This window comes from Sminthopsis crassicaudata, chromosome 5 (genome assembly GCF_048593235.1).
Source record: "Sminthopsis crassicaudata isolate SCR6 chromosome 5, ASM4859323v1, whole genome shotgun sequence".
Taxonomy (NCBI): domain Eukaryota; kingdom Metazoa; phylum Chordata; class Mammalia; order Dasyuromorphia; family Dasyuridae; genus Sminthopsis; species Sminthopsis crassicaudata.
The window spans coordinates 40,066,142-40,081,187 of NC_133621.1; the positions used below are offsets into that span (position 1 = coordinate 40,066,142).

The 15,046-nt window shown below is 43.4% G+C and overlaps 1 protein-coding gene across 1 annotated transcript in view; it reads right to left on the reverse strand.

Annotated features, from left to right (window-relative positions):
* Positions 1–286: 286 nt before the first annotated feature.
* The window catches only part of LARS2 (leucyl-tRNA synthetase 2, mitochondrial), a 134,517-nt gene continuing 119,757 nt past the window's right edge, over positions 287–15,046 (reverse strand). The window contains exons 20-21 of the mRNA XM_074271416.1: positions 6,483–6,610; positions 287–809 (exon numbers count right to left, since the gene is read on the reverse strand). Coding sequence (XP_074127517.1) covers positions 630–809; positions 6,483–6,610 — 308 coding nt within the window. The 3' untranslated portion in view covers positions 287–629. The remainder of the gene's footprint in view (positions 810–6,482; positions 6,611–15,046) is intronic.

A 15,046-nucleotide genomic window follows, 5' to 3' on the forward strand; every position in this document is an offset into this window, starting at 1 on the left:
TCCAGAAAAGTCAGTGAATTACCCTGAAAGAATCTCCCTGACAAACTTGCCAAACCACAAAGGGCCCTCAGCACTTGAGGCCAAATGGCATTCCCCACGTCCTCCTAACAGTGAAGCCGAGGCTCTGGATGACTCCTGCTGGGAGCCCAGGACCCCCGGGCTATGCAATCCCAACAGCACATCACCAGGTCTGGTCAGCCCCTCACTAGCCCAGGCAACAGCAACAACCCCACAGACAGATGATCACAGCTTGAACCAATGTGGCAAGAAAGCAGCCTGAATCACGTTTGTCCCTTCACTATGAGCTCTGTTTTTATTAACCAGTCACAGTCCGGCATCCATTCATCAGAGCAGAAATACCTGGTGCCCATGGTAGTGAGTTCTCCTTTTGGTGTCATGGGGTGGCTGGTTCTGAAGCCCAGCTGTGGTCCCCTGCAGTATGTGGGGGCGGTCCAGGAAACCTAACCCTTCTGATGTCTCTGGCTTCCAATCTGGCCATCAAGCCACCAGCCAACCCCCAAGTCCTTTTGTCTTTTCACACCTGGGCGGAGACAGCTTTCCCTTCCTCCCAGGTACCCTGCTAAAGACTTCCTTGGGAAGCAGTCACTGGCTGGGACCCCAAACCGCACTTAGTCCTGCACCAGGAAGTTGATGAGTGCTGTCCGCGGAGAGAGGAAGGCCTTGGTGACCGTCCGGCCCTGCAGGAGCTGCCTTCCCAGCTCGCTCTGAAGAACCATCTCGTGGACTTTCTCCTGGTCTCGGGCCACTTGCTGAGGCACGGGGATCTTGCCACAAGCTTTGTTGTTAATCTGCAAAGGAGAGAAATCCAGCTCAATGAGGGTGACTGTGAGGGGGGCTGATGGGGCGTACTCCCTGGCCTTTCCTGCCCACTCCCCGGGGCTGGCTTGGGAGAAAAGGCACAAGCCAAGCCAGAGAGGAATCATGTGGAAATGGGGGAGAAAAGGAAGGCCTCAACCCAGCCTTGGGGACGGAAGAGTTTGTATTGTCTAAAGTTTTCTACGGAAACAAGGGCTTGGGGAAAAGCACTTAAGAAACCGCCAGCATGAGGCAGCTCCTTATTTCCAGTCCTGCAAAGATGAACCTGCCTCTAGGGAGCCATTTGGAGATAATTATCTCAGCCGTCCTCAACTAGGCCTGAAACCAAACCACTTTTGCCAGGGGATTTTGCTTAACATTTAATACCTGAATTCCTAGGAACCTGTGAAATCAGCAATCTCCAGTTTTCTGGTGAATCTAGGTGACAAATTACCTGGACTGAACTCCTGTTTCAAGATTTATAAACTTCAAGCAGCTAGGTGCCTACCACAATGGGTATTTGTGAACAGATGAAAAAGTTAACAGAAAAAAATCTATTTGGTGAATTATCAAAAAACATGATAATGAATTCTTTCTCAATTATTATACAGGGTTGGGATGAAAGCTGGATCAATGATTCATTAATATAGAAAGTTCCTTAATAAAGAAGGTCCTTCCAACAGTGTGACACCTTTTTTTGCAGTTTATAGTTCTCTGAGAAACCTTTGAAATTTTTTGGTCTTGTGCAGATTATACCTGATATGTTCCTTAGAAGTTAGCCTCTAAAATGCTGAGTGAAATCAAGCAGGCTGGAACAATGAGCACTGCTGTAGCTGAGGCCTTTTGCTTATTCATTCTAACATTTAACAACGATCTAATTGCTAAATTTGATGATGGCTTTTTCTTAATCCTTAGCCTTAGTTTTTTTGAAGCTCTGGCACTGTCAGTCAGCCCCTCTTGTCATGGATGCTCTGGCTTTCCCTTGGCCTTTGTGATCCCTCCTCCTGCTCCTACCCCTTCTCCACTTCCCATCGCCAACTCTCTGCAGGACATCTCCACCAGCCATCCCATAACTCAACATTTCCAAAACAGAATCATTTCTCCCCAAGCCTTGCCCCTCTTCCAAATTTACTGTGGCTTTTTTTTTTTTTTTGAAGGTACTGCTATCCTTCCCTGAAGTTCACAACCTCAACGTCCCCTTTATCTCTTCACATTTCCTCACATTCTCCCCGACTAATTAGTCGCAAAGTTCTCTCAATTTTATCTCCACTGCATTCTCTCCACTCTTGAATCCACCATCCCAGTTCTGGACCGTATCACCTTTCACCCAGACCATTTCAACAGCCTCCCACTTGGATTCTTGGCTTCCACCTCTCCCTTCTCTACAACTTTCAGAAAATCCTCCTGCCATCCAGGCCCAATCATGTGTGCTCCCTGGCTCAAAAATTGTAGAGAAGGGCAGCTGGGAGGCACAGGAGACAGACCCCCAGGTCTGCAGTCAGCGGGATTTGAGTTCATCATCTGGGCAATTCACTAAACCCAGTTTGTCTCAAAAGCCCAAGCAAATCTCCGAAACCAAAGGTTCCTCATTGTTTCTAAGACAAAACACAAACCCTTCAGGTTTGGCATTTAAAGTCCTTCATGTCAGGTTCCAGCTTACTTGTTCATATTTTTAAAAATTACTTTATGTTCTAATCAAAGTAATCCATATTCTGCTTTTCTGTGTGATTTGGCATATTCTGTGTGATTACAAAGTCTGTGAGCCACATGTGGAAGAGATCCCCTTTTTATTCCTAACTCTCATAGGCCCTTAGCTTTTTTCAAGATGCAGCCTTTATTTTTCTTTTTTCATTTTCTTTAAAAATTTTTTTAATAAAATGAACATTGCCATAGCCAATGCAGAACAGGAATAAAAGATTGTATATAAAACTTTGAATTTCTATTATGAGGAATTACTGATTCCAGTGGTTACTCTCTCCCTTTGAAATTACCTTGTATTTACTGTTTACTTAAGCAGCAGGTAAAGTCACAGACCAGCAATGGTTTTTATCTCTCTCCCCACAGTTTCACTGGTACCTCATTGTGGTGGGAGAAGACCCCAGGGTCTTTAAAGCTTTGCCTACGAACCATGAGCTCTGGAAAGTTCTGCCGTCCCGGGGGAGAATCAGGGCAGCTTAGCTTATTACAGAAAGACTCATCACTGGTAGTTTGGTGATGAATCTTCTGGCCACAAAAACCCACAAAATAAAAACCATCCCATTTTTTGCTCCATCTAAACTTTAAGTTAGCTGTTGGTGGGCAAAATGTGAAATCTCTGCCCAATGATCAATAAATAGACAAGGCTAGAGGAGAGGAATCCTATTGATCTGAATATTCTCAATAGAAATAAAAACAAAAGAAGAAAAAGTTGAACAGAAGGATGATTTTTAGTTCTTTGAAGAGAGGGAACGAAGGATCTCATGTGGCCAGTTTTATCGGGCACCCAAAGACAGCGAGGAACATTATTTCATCAGAAGTTTATATTGGGGCCCATGGTAATATGCATTTGCAAAAAAGACTGCCATCAAAATAAGGCAGTTTCAACATCTGTTGAAAAGGAGAGAGAAATTCTATGGAGAGCTTAATCAGTTCTTCCCAAATAAACCAACATATATTGGACATGTGGTGACTTCACTGTAAAGTAAGATGTAAGCTTGATGAGAAACATGGGAAGGAATGAGGCCAAAGACTCGTGGGTTACACAGAAGTCTCACGCTGACGCAGCACCAAAACTTTCTTTGACCAAAGATCCATTGGTGCTGGATATGAAGAGCACCGAATAACATCACAAAAACATGAAACGGATTCCATTTTCAACAGGGCATGAGATGGATATGGAAGTAATTCCTGTGTAGAGTCAGATCACTGACTTGTTGGAGAAAATATTTAAGTGAGTATAATAGTAGGCGAAAGAATCAAAATGAGAAAAAGCTGCACCATTAAAATAATATCATCTTGACCTGAACCGAACAGAACCGGGCGTCATGGAAGGCAGAACAGCCTAACGGGGAGAAGGGAAGGCTCATCCACTGCAAAACTGCAGTGAAACAATAACCACCATATTCCACAGTCAGGGTATCAGATGGCAGGGAGGTGGGATGGGGAATGGGAGGAGAGGGATGGTCCACATTGCTAACAATGGAAAGGGGATAAGGGAAAAGCATCCAGCAACAAGCTGCAGGCTGCTGTCCTCAGTGAACTAATATTCCCTTTGAGCAAAAAGCACCACTGAACTCCTCCCTCTTTGAGGAGACTGACTGCAGAAGGCTGGAAACAAGGTGTGGGTGAGTGCAGTCAGCAAAGCTCTCCTCTGGCGGCTGAGTCTGTGACTCGGGTGTGGGGCTGGGGCTGAGAGGCCCACATGTCCCAGCTCTCCAGAAGCCTTTCCCACCCAAGCATTCAGGGCTCGGGAAGCCACAAGCAAAGTCCTCAGGCCTCCCAGGGACCGGGGCTTTTGCTCCTAATTTCCAAGGGAACTGAGATGGCTGCAAAGACCAGAATTCATGTTAACAACATGGAATTCTCTCGGATGGGCATGTATTGGGCCCAATTCCTGATCCTTTGATATGAACTCCCCAGTACTGTCTGCCTTTCAGGGAGCACAAGGCAGGTCTGCCTAACCATTTCTAACGATCTTCCTCCCATCTTGGTCCCCTACACAAGGACCAGGCCAGTCTGCTCAGCTCGTCCTGTGATGGCTCCACCAGTGCATGGAACCAACTGTTACCCTCCCACCATGCCACGCCAAAGGCGCGAACTATCTGGGGGAAGAAGCCAGCCTTTCACACTCTGTTGGATGCCTGGGAGGCTACTCTGCGCCGCTGCGGGCAGGAAGGCACCCGGCGGGCACAGAGCACCGCAGATGCCCCAGGGTGGGTCCGCACTCAGTCGTGGGACGGGCCATTAAGGTAGGGCAGCTGTGCATGGCAAAGAGGCAGTTAGAAGCAGAGCAGCTGGGAAGGAGCATGTCTGCCGGCATAAACATTTTCTTTGCAAATATTGATTTTTCTGCTCAGACCACTGTTGACACAGATGTAGGAGGACCGAACCCCAGCTGGCTCACAGCCTCTGGGTGGTCAGATTTCTTAGTCTCACTCAGCAAATGAACACACTTCTTGCCTGTGCTCGTTTCCACGATTCCTGGCATCTAAAAAGTGCTGAATAATAAATGCTTGTTGATCCAATTTTCCTGCTGCAGTACCCAAAAAGGCAGATTTTGTATCACAAGCCAGCTTCCCAAGGCCACCTTAAAGTGATCCCATCTTCCAGCCACTTTTCCACGTCAGAAAAGATTTTGGAGGAGAGGGAAAATTCACTTGTTTGGAAAGGAATTCTAAGCTCAGGAGATGGTGCCCTTGTAGGAACATTCTGAAAACTGTCTAGTATTTAGGGCTATGAAAAACTTCGCTATTAAAGCTTTTAGTATCCAGCCTGGTCTGGATGACCTGTTGGAATGGGGCACAAAAAGGGGGGACAAAAGATAGGGGGAGAGAGCTCAAATTCAGGGCATCTAGAAACCCCTGTGTCAGTCATGACATTCAGGGTCCTCAGGGACCAACCCTTTTGGGGCAGTCTGAAACAGGAGGTCAAGTAGAGTAGATGGATGTTGTCTCTGAGTCTGTCTATTGCTCTCCTTCTGGGAGGAAGAAACAGATGGCATCCTCCTTCCTCCACAAGCCTCTGTTCCCATAGAAGCAGTCAGTCCATCAGCCCATTTATTATGTCTTCCTTCAGGTAGCTCCTGTTGTACTGGAGGAGGAGACAGCAGACAGACCACCAGAAATCTATACAGAGGCAGAAGGAAATGTCAGAGGGAAAGTGCCATGTTGTGTGAGACTGTGAGAGGAGGAAGAACAGAGAAGGAGCTTTCAGAAAAGAGTCTCCATGTGAGTGGGGTCCTCAGGGAGAGGGTGGGAGGCTTGAGGAGACCCCGGGAGGGTCGCTGGGGAGAGGGAGACAGTGAATGTGGTAGGGAAGTGTGCAAGCAAAAATTTGCTGCAGTAAAGGCCCAAAGGAGATTACAGAGTGGGCCCAATGGACATGATTCCCTAATTATCTGCCATCTGGATTTTAATGTGCCGAACCTCATCACTTTTATCACCTGAAGCAAAGGAAATTATGTTCTATTTTATATCCTTCAAATAACCAAAGAAACTTGGTCTAAGAAAACCAGTGCAATTGGGAGTGCCAGGATACAGTGGGATTTCTGATGAGCTGGGTGGCCAAGAAGAGAAGGAACAGATTAGAGAGTTCTGACCACAAGACATTCTCTTTTCTAATTCCAATCTTCCAGGGTTAAAGATTGCACTGTTTTGGGCTGAGATGCTACAGAAGATCCTGGCAGATGGTCACCTCTTAGAAGTGGAAGACATTCCTTGCAGAGAGTGGGACAGATGCAAGCTTATAACTTACATACAGATCAGGCCAAAAGTCAGGAAGAGACAGGTTTCCTAATTGTTATCTGACCAACAACTGGGCTGGAAAGTTTGAAACCAGAGCCCTGAAACTTAGCAGAATACATAGAATTGATGAGGAACCTTCAGAATGAGAGCAACATGGACTAGTCAATGTGCTGAGCAATCTGGCTGCTGCCGGCCCACAAGAGGGAAAAAGAAGGCCTTCTTTACCAGAATCGCCATCTCCACGATGTCGGGCTGCTGCTTGGGTTGGAGATCCACCACGGGCCAAGACTGACGCAAGACGCTGGCGTCCCAGTCATAATGGGTGCAGAGCTTATTCTTCACATGGGCCAGACCTGCAATGCCAGGGAGACAGACTCTTTACTGTATGTAGAACAAAATAAACAGAAGGTTTCTGGCACGATAATAAGCATTTTGCCAAGGGGGCGCTTAATTTAATACCCATCAGAAAAATGTTTTGGGGAAATGATATCATGGTCTTACATACAGAAGTTCTAGTGTGGATTTTCACTCACTGTTGACATTTAGTTTCCAATTTTAAGTGAGGAGATAGTGATTTTTTTTGCAAACTACAATTTCTGTGGAACTAGACCATTTTGCCATAAAAGACTTATAAAAGAGGACAAAACTCAAAATTCTTACTTGGAAATTTTGTGGAGGAAGTAAGGTCTTTTTTGTTTTTGTGAGCAGGCCACAATATAAATATAAAGCCCTTGTCTTCATTCATTTCTTGCCTGCAATTATTTCACTTGTTGACTTAGGAAGTCTTGAGTCAACTCATTTTGCATTTAATTAATGCAGGCTAAATTTGGAATCCCATTTCAGATGTCATTTACATATTTCTTTAACTTTCAGTATTATGGCCAAGCAGGCCCTGCTGTTCTATCACGGAATCTAAATTAACTTGTTCCTTTAATGTGGCATAAGCCAAATAGTAGAGAGGCAAGAGGAATGAAATCATTCTGTGAGCACTTGTGATCACGGCGTGATTTCAGCCCCAAAGGAATACGCTTGCTCTGTATCTCTCAGGAGATTGTATCAAAGAAACATTTCCAATTACATAAACATACACATTTACAAAAGAATAACAAAAAAGTAATTGGTAAAATAATACTCCAAAACTGCTTAGGTAGAATGTGAGACCTGAGGTCAGGAAGATCTGTTTACGGTTATGTGACCATGTCACTTAACTCCCTTCTGCCTCAGTTTCCTCATCTGTGGAATGAGGATAATAACAGCACCTCCCTTCCAGAACTGTTGTGCAGACTAAATGAGATAATAATTGCAAAGCATTTAGTACAGCGCCTGGCACATAGTAAATGCTATATAAATGTTAATTATCATGATTATTACTCCGATAACCAGCTGTTTTCTGTCCATCTTCTAAACACACAAAGAGACACAAATTTGTATAGGATTAAATCTAATCTAATGAAAGGAAGTAAAAAACAGGCCTCCTCAATCTAAATTTGCATGGTCAGCAAATAACAAGGTAGGAAAAAAATTTTTTTCTGGATGTATCTGTAAAAATTCAAGGAATATACTAAGGCTGTACAACAGAAAAACAATACTGCCCGACAGACAAAACTAGACAGAGAAATGGGCACATTTTTTATCTAAACAATTAACCCGGCATCAAGTAAAGTCAAAGTAAGATCAGCTCCCAGTTATGGAGGGGTGGAGGAGCTACTGATGCAGGATGGCTGGACTCTCTGGTGTATACTGATCAGACTCTCAGATACTTCCATATTTATTTGCATTCAATTAGAGAAGGGAAGGCTGAGAAAGGAAACTCGATCAGTTGATTTTACTGTTAAGTAACCACTTATTGGTTTAGGGGAGAGTGTTTAAGCTCTGGCTGAGAAGAGCACTGGGAATTTTAGTGAGCTAAATCATGCATGGCTATGTTGAGGTAGATCATCCAGATACATCCGAATTTTGAAAATGTCAAAGAAAAGGATTCTAAGAAACAAATCATTAACACAATCGGTCAATTAGCACAACTAGCAAAGCTTTGGAACTCTTAAACAAGTAAGCTAAATTAGCCCAGATTTCCTGCAGGACAGGGACCGAAATTGGGTTCTTATATCTTGTCTAGGGGAGGAAGAGGAGCTATTCACTTTGCAAGAAGGACTTGAGAGCCAAATGTTGCACCAAGTGCATTTGTGCCAACAGATTTCCCACGAAGGATCTCCATGATTCCTGGTACTCTGGCCCTCTACTGTGACCCATGAGAACGTTCTCTCTCAGACAGATGCATTCTCTGGCCAAAGCAGGATGAGGTGACTTCCTAAGAAAGAATGTTGCTCACAGTCCTTTTGGTGTGATTTAGGAGAACAATTTCTAGTTCCAAATGACGTGTTTGGGGTTCAGCACCAAATGATGAGATTGATGGAAGCACCAAACCTCACCAAATGTAGGGGTTCAATCATGTGAAGAATCCACAGTGGCCACTGTTTTTGGCAAAAGGTAGGTTTATTTAGGAGAAGAGGTTACAGACAAAATAAAGAGGCGCAACAGACACCAGGATTGGTACATATGAAATAGAGCTGGGAGGGCATATGGTTAGCAAGGAAAGGGATTTTAACAATTAATGATGAAGAAGACAAGTTCCCTAGTGGAACTCACAATTTGCCAGGAGAAAGGGAACTTCCCAGGAGGTTGGAGTATGCCTTTAGCTGGCAGGCTAAATAATAAAAGCATTTACCACCCTAAAAGAGTTAGGTAGCTATAAAGGTACCATAAGGAAGGGTGGAGGGAATGAGAGGAGACACACAGCATGGGGAGGGGAAGGGGAAAGATACCATGAGGCACAGTGCTGTGGAAGCTATCATTCCAAAAGGGATTCAGCCAAGATGGTATGGGCCAGAGCCAGAACTTTAGGGGAAATTTCACCTCAGATTTTTGACTGAACACAGCAAGACGGGGCTACCCACTACCTCCACAGAGGTGGGATGATAAGATTACATTGCTCCCCATCAGTGCCCTTCCCTGCTTGCCTCAGGAGTGTGACTTTATCAATACTTCAAACTCAGTCAATCCCACTAGTTCTTCGGGACTTCTTCACTTCCATAACTCCATGATGGGCTTTACCATGGGCTTTACCACTTTCTTTATGGTTTACTAGATGTAGCTATAGTGGAAAGAATTCTTCCATGCCTGCGTGGCAACTGAGCAGTATAAAGAGATGCCTTGGGCAGAGCCTCCTAAAGGGTCCACAGAAAAATTCTGGAAGCCCAGTTTTCAAACAGAAGCCTATTAGAATACTACTTATGTTCCTGGAGAGAGTCTTCGATGTTCTGTTCAGTAGTAAGCAACAAGCTCAATTCTATCTCCTCCCTGCTCCTGTCAGGCAATTACTGTCCACTTGCACGTCCAGAGAGTGTTCTGGGATCAGTCGGAAATGGGATGGGGATGGAGGGTGTGGAGGGGCAGTCAGAACAAAGCCTCCAAGGGCATGTGGGGCTAAAGCTGGGGGAGGGGGCCGCTGCCTCCCACAGTGGCCCCAAGGCAAAGTCCCTGTCTTTCCTGGAAAGCTGACTTAAAGTCTGTGTTCCTCTAGCTCCTCTTGTCCCCTTCCAGCCAAAGTACCTTTTAAAGCCTGCTGCTCTGCGCCATCTGTTTGAATCATTGCCAGCTGCCTTTGAGGGGCCCCAGTGGGAGACATGCAGCAACTCATAGCCCCATGGGCCTTGTGAATATAGAGCAGATTCCTTATAGGAAGCTTGTGTGATAGGAAGTGAAAGCTTTCCAATCCCCATTTTACATATAAGCAAACTGAGGCTCAGAGAGACAAAATGGCTTTCCCAGAGTTCCACAGCCGGGGCAACTATCGTGACATAGACTTGAACTGGGCTTTCTGCATCCAAACCCAGTTCTCTCTCCTAGGAGAAGGGTTTCCTGTGTTTAAGGACTGTGTGAAGAAAGCCCCAAATATCAAGAAAATCATCTAGGAATACAATCTATGGGAAAATAGGAGCACATACAAAATATCATATGAAGGCAGCAAAAAGAAATGTTATTTGCCTTTATGAGTACAAAATACACACAAATACTCAGTTTTTTTCATGAGTCTTTGCTGATTTTGATGAAATAAATGGCCTTTTATCAGGTAAGAGAAACAGAATCATGGCACAGGGACTCTGGATGTCATCTATTCTGCCCCCCATCTATACCAGAATGCCCACTGCCAACAGCTGACAAACGAACAGCCAGGTCCTGTCTAGTCCCTGAGCAAACCTGCTGCACTAATAAGGAATCTGGGCCCTCCTTCAAGGGGTTCAAATGAGTTTGTAACATGACTTAACTTTGCTTTAAATTTCAGTGTCTATGCACTTTCTTGAGGACCATGTCTTAAACCCAAATCATTCTGGCTCTTATGGACTGGCCAACAATAGGTCCCAGGCCATGTCTCATTTAGTCATTGCTTGAGCTGAGATGGCTCAAAGTGAATGTAGATAAGCAGTTGTTTCTGGTTTTGGCCAGAAATCTGAGGCCCTTCCCCTCCCAATTTGATTTTTTAAAAACTAGGTAAACATTCTCTGCCTTATTCCTTACCTAGCCTTAATCACTGATTGGATATTGCCTCTGTCAAACCAAGACCTGAGAAAGACGTTGGCTTAAAAAGATCAAGTTCTCCCACTGTACTGTTTTGATCCATATCTTGCCACTGGACCCAGATGGCCCCAGAGGAGAAAATGAGGTAGGAGACTCTGCACAGTCTCCTTCACTTCAAACCAATTTATTTGCAAGTCACAGCATCACTTTACTGATGTCTTGTTCCTCTTGGAGAATGAAGGACAAACAACAATATGCAATTATAGAAGAGCCAACACTGTAGAACTCTTGGATGGCCCTAAGACGACCTGAAACAAGATGGCCCAGCAGACCTAGAGCTGGCTTGGGAGCCGGGAAAATCAAAAAGGAAAAAAATGAGAAAGAACAAAAAAAGCAAGCAAAACCGCAAAAAAGGTTAAAATACTATGCTTTTATACACATTCAGTTGCCATAGTTCTTTCTCTGGATGTAGATGGCTCTCTCCATCACAAGTCTATTGGATTGCCTTGAATCACTTCACTGTTGAAAAGAGCCATGCCCATCAGAATTGACCATTGTATAATCTTGTTGTCACTGTGTACAATGATCTCTTGTGCACAATCCTGCTCACTTCACTGAGCATCAGTTCATGTAAGTCTCTCCAGACCTTTCTGAAATCATCCTGCTGGTCATTTCTTATAGACAATTAATATCCCATAACATTCATATATCATTATTTATTCAGCCATTCTCCAACTGATGAGCATCCCCTCAGTTTCCAGTTTCTGCCACAAACATTTTTGCATATGTGGGTCCCTTTTCCTCCTTTATGATGTTTGGGATACAAGAACAGTGGATCAAAGTCTGATGGCCCTTTGGGCAGAGTTCCTCAATTGAGTACCTAAGCATCTTTAGAGAAGAAACTGTCTTTTACAATTTTTATTTCTTAAAATAATATATCTCACAAGATGCTTTTGACTGCCTACTATATACAAGGTATTGTGTAATAGACAAGATATGCATGTACAATATTGTGTATATACAAGATATGTGAAAATAAAAATGACAAAGTCTCCCCTTTCATGAAGCTCTCAAAGAAGAAGAAAGACATGATGTGACAAAAGCACATAGAATTACAAACAAGACACTCAGTCTTTAAAGTCAGAGAAGAAAAAGATCATTTCTGATGTGGAAATATAAGGAGAAGAATTGCACATGTTTCACATGTATTGGATTACTTGCCATCTAGGGGAGGAGGTGGGGAGAAGGGAGGGAGAAAAAAAAATTGAAACACAAGGTTTTACAAGGGTGAATGTTGAAAACTATGCCTATGTTTTGAAAAAAGCTTTATAAAAAGCTTTATTTTTAAAAAGGAGAGAATCAGGGAAAGCTTTGTGGAGGTGATGGATCTTGAAACAAAGTCTTTCCTTATTCCTTTACAATCATACTTACAATCTGGTACGTGAAAGAAAAAAGAATGCCAACATCATTTTAAAGTCCTTCATGGTTATTGTATAGGACAAATGCTACTATGTGTATCTTATTTATTACATGCTAATCCAGTTGCTCTTATGTCCTATTCACAGGACTTTGGGATATGTGGGGTCTTGTTGGTTAGATTGATTAGGTACCAGGAGGTAATTGGAGGTAACCAGGACATTTTGGCTGGGATACCCTATGATCTGCCAGAAGCCTGCATACTGCTCTGCCTTTAAAGCATAATCTCAGTGTTCAATGACCTTAAGTCTAGAGAACTGAAATCACTGCTCTGGGACTCACTGCATCAGATGAAGGAAAATGTATATGTGTATGTGTATGTGTGTGCACATACATGTTTACATAGACATAAGCATATGTCTATGTAAATATGCCCACACATGCATACACACAGATGCATACATATACAATAGACTATGTGTATATGTGCATGTATATATCTATATGTGTGTATATATACCTATATCTATCTATTTAACTATCTATGGAGATATATTCCACACATACATTTACAAAGCAAAAGTTATCTACCATGGAGATAACTCAATGTAAACACCGATGTTAACGGGGTGACCAGAATCCAGAGTTCATGGAGTAGCAAGCAATCCCCAAGTATTTACTGAGCGGACTACATGATCAGATGCTTTGTAATAACAGGATGAGAATTTTAATCTTCTTGACTGTCTGCAAGGGTAATTTTTTACAATATCTTTTACATGGGCTTCCCTTAGCTCTTCTTTCTATAGCCTTCCATGGCAACCAGCAGGAAGAGGGGAAAGCAGCATCTCTCCCTCCGGAGCTTCCTTAAGCAAGCATCTTACATTCTTGGCTGGATGGGAAAATGCTCCCCTAGGATAAACAAGAAACCTCTCACAATTTAGTGAGAGTATCTGCCTGCTCCAGAGATACAGGGTTTCAGGAAGGAAACAGATTTCCTCATCCTGTTAATGTTTACAGACTGCCAAGATCAGTTCCATGAATGTTTCCCTCACCAAAGGGCGGCATTAACTCTTAAAGCATCTCTCATGCCATTTAGTACTGGATCCTATGCTTTATAACACTGATTGAATTGTTACCTCTCTTTTATCTAGGACACCAAAGGTCAGTCTCTGAGGGGGAAAAAAAAATCTCTTTACTATATATTCCATTGCTCAATGGAAATCCTCTTTGGGGGATAGTCTTTAATTTTGTTTATCAATAAGGGGCATTTCTCTTATAAAGTTTGTTTTTTCCTAAGGAAATTGGGGAATAACCTCTGTGCTTTCTATCCTATATTGCCTTATTCCCTTTCTAGCCATTCTTAGGTTATTTTTGCTGTAAGAGTACAGAAGCACATAGAAATAAACATAAATATACCATTAGAGCTATTTTCTTAAGTAAATAAAACACAAAAGAGAAAAGGCAAAGTGACTCTGCACAATACTGAGAGACAGTGTATCCTTCTCTATCACTCAACTTGAAAATAAAAGATGCTACGTGAGGAAGAAGTTCCTAGAGTGATTAAAAACTCCCAATAAAAATCCAATCACAAAATAAGTCCACATTTCAACTAAAAAACTCACATTGCTTTTAAAATGTAAAAGCTAATGGCTATTCCCATGCCATGGCTGCAGGTGACCCTGTGGGAGTTGGGGTGAGATGACAAAAGGCTATGGCCATTCCACTGGAGAGGAGGCCTTTTGAAAAAATAAGGAGAAATACAGAGATGTGGCTGAAAGGGCATAGCCTTGGCAAAACAGTATGGTGCAGGAGAGAACCTCAAGGTTCAAATCCCCTCTCTGATGTTTATTTGTGGTGTCACCCCCCTTTATGTGCTGTCTTTCCTTTTAGCACGTAAGCTCCTTGAGAGGAAGAACTCTCCTTTGTTTTTGCTAGTAATTTTTATCTCAGTACACAGCATAGTGCCTGGAATATGTACTCTTACTCTCTCCCTCTCCCCTCTCTTTCCCTCTCTCTCTACCTGACTCTGTCTGTCTGTGTCTTACTCTCATTCTCTGTCTTTCTCTCTGTTTTACACTTTTTCTTTGTATCTCCATTGCTTAGCACCGTGCCTAGAACATATTAAATGCTTAATAAATGCTTGCTGCTTAATTGATACCAATTTTCAGTCAGTTGCTTTTTTAACTGCCAAAAAACAAACGAGAAAGGATTAGACATTTGAGTGATAAAATAATAATAAATGAAATTAAGCAGACAAAGAGGAAGCTTGCTCTGTCTAGAAAAGATAAATGAAGGGAGTGCTGAACTCGTGGAAATCAGATCTCTGGAACCCTTGCCTTTCTGCACACCAGGCAGGTTTGTGTGCTCTATAATCTCACTTTGAAAAGATCCTTGTAGTCAGGGCAGACCCCCAAACTCCCCCTGGAATTTCAGCTGCCTAGAGATCCCATGCTCTCCAAACACAAAGGCAAGGAGGAAGTCCAGTGCAACTCAATATGTACAGAATTGTGTTCTCATGCAAATTCCTAAGCTGACTGGGGAGAAAAGAACAGAACTGCTTCTAGCCTTACCAGGAAAACCAGACACATGAGTGGCCTTTGTGGCCATTCCACTCAATTGCTGCTGGCTCCTGAGATGTAAGCTCTGGGGACCACGGAAATGGGAGCCAAAGGAGGAACAGCCTGGGGTCTGTCTAATGCTCCATTCGGGAGCCCACTACCCAGCCCTTCGGCAGTGGGCGATCCTCATCACCACAGGTAAAGGGCGCCGTGGCCACTCCATATTTGAATGTGATCTTT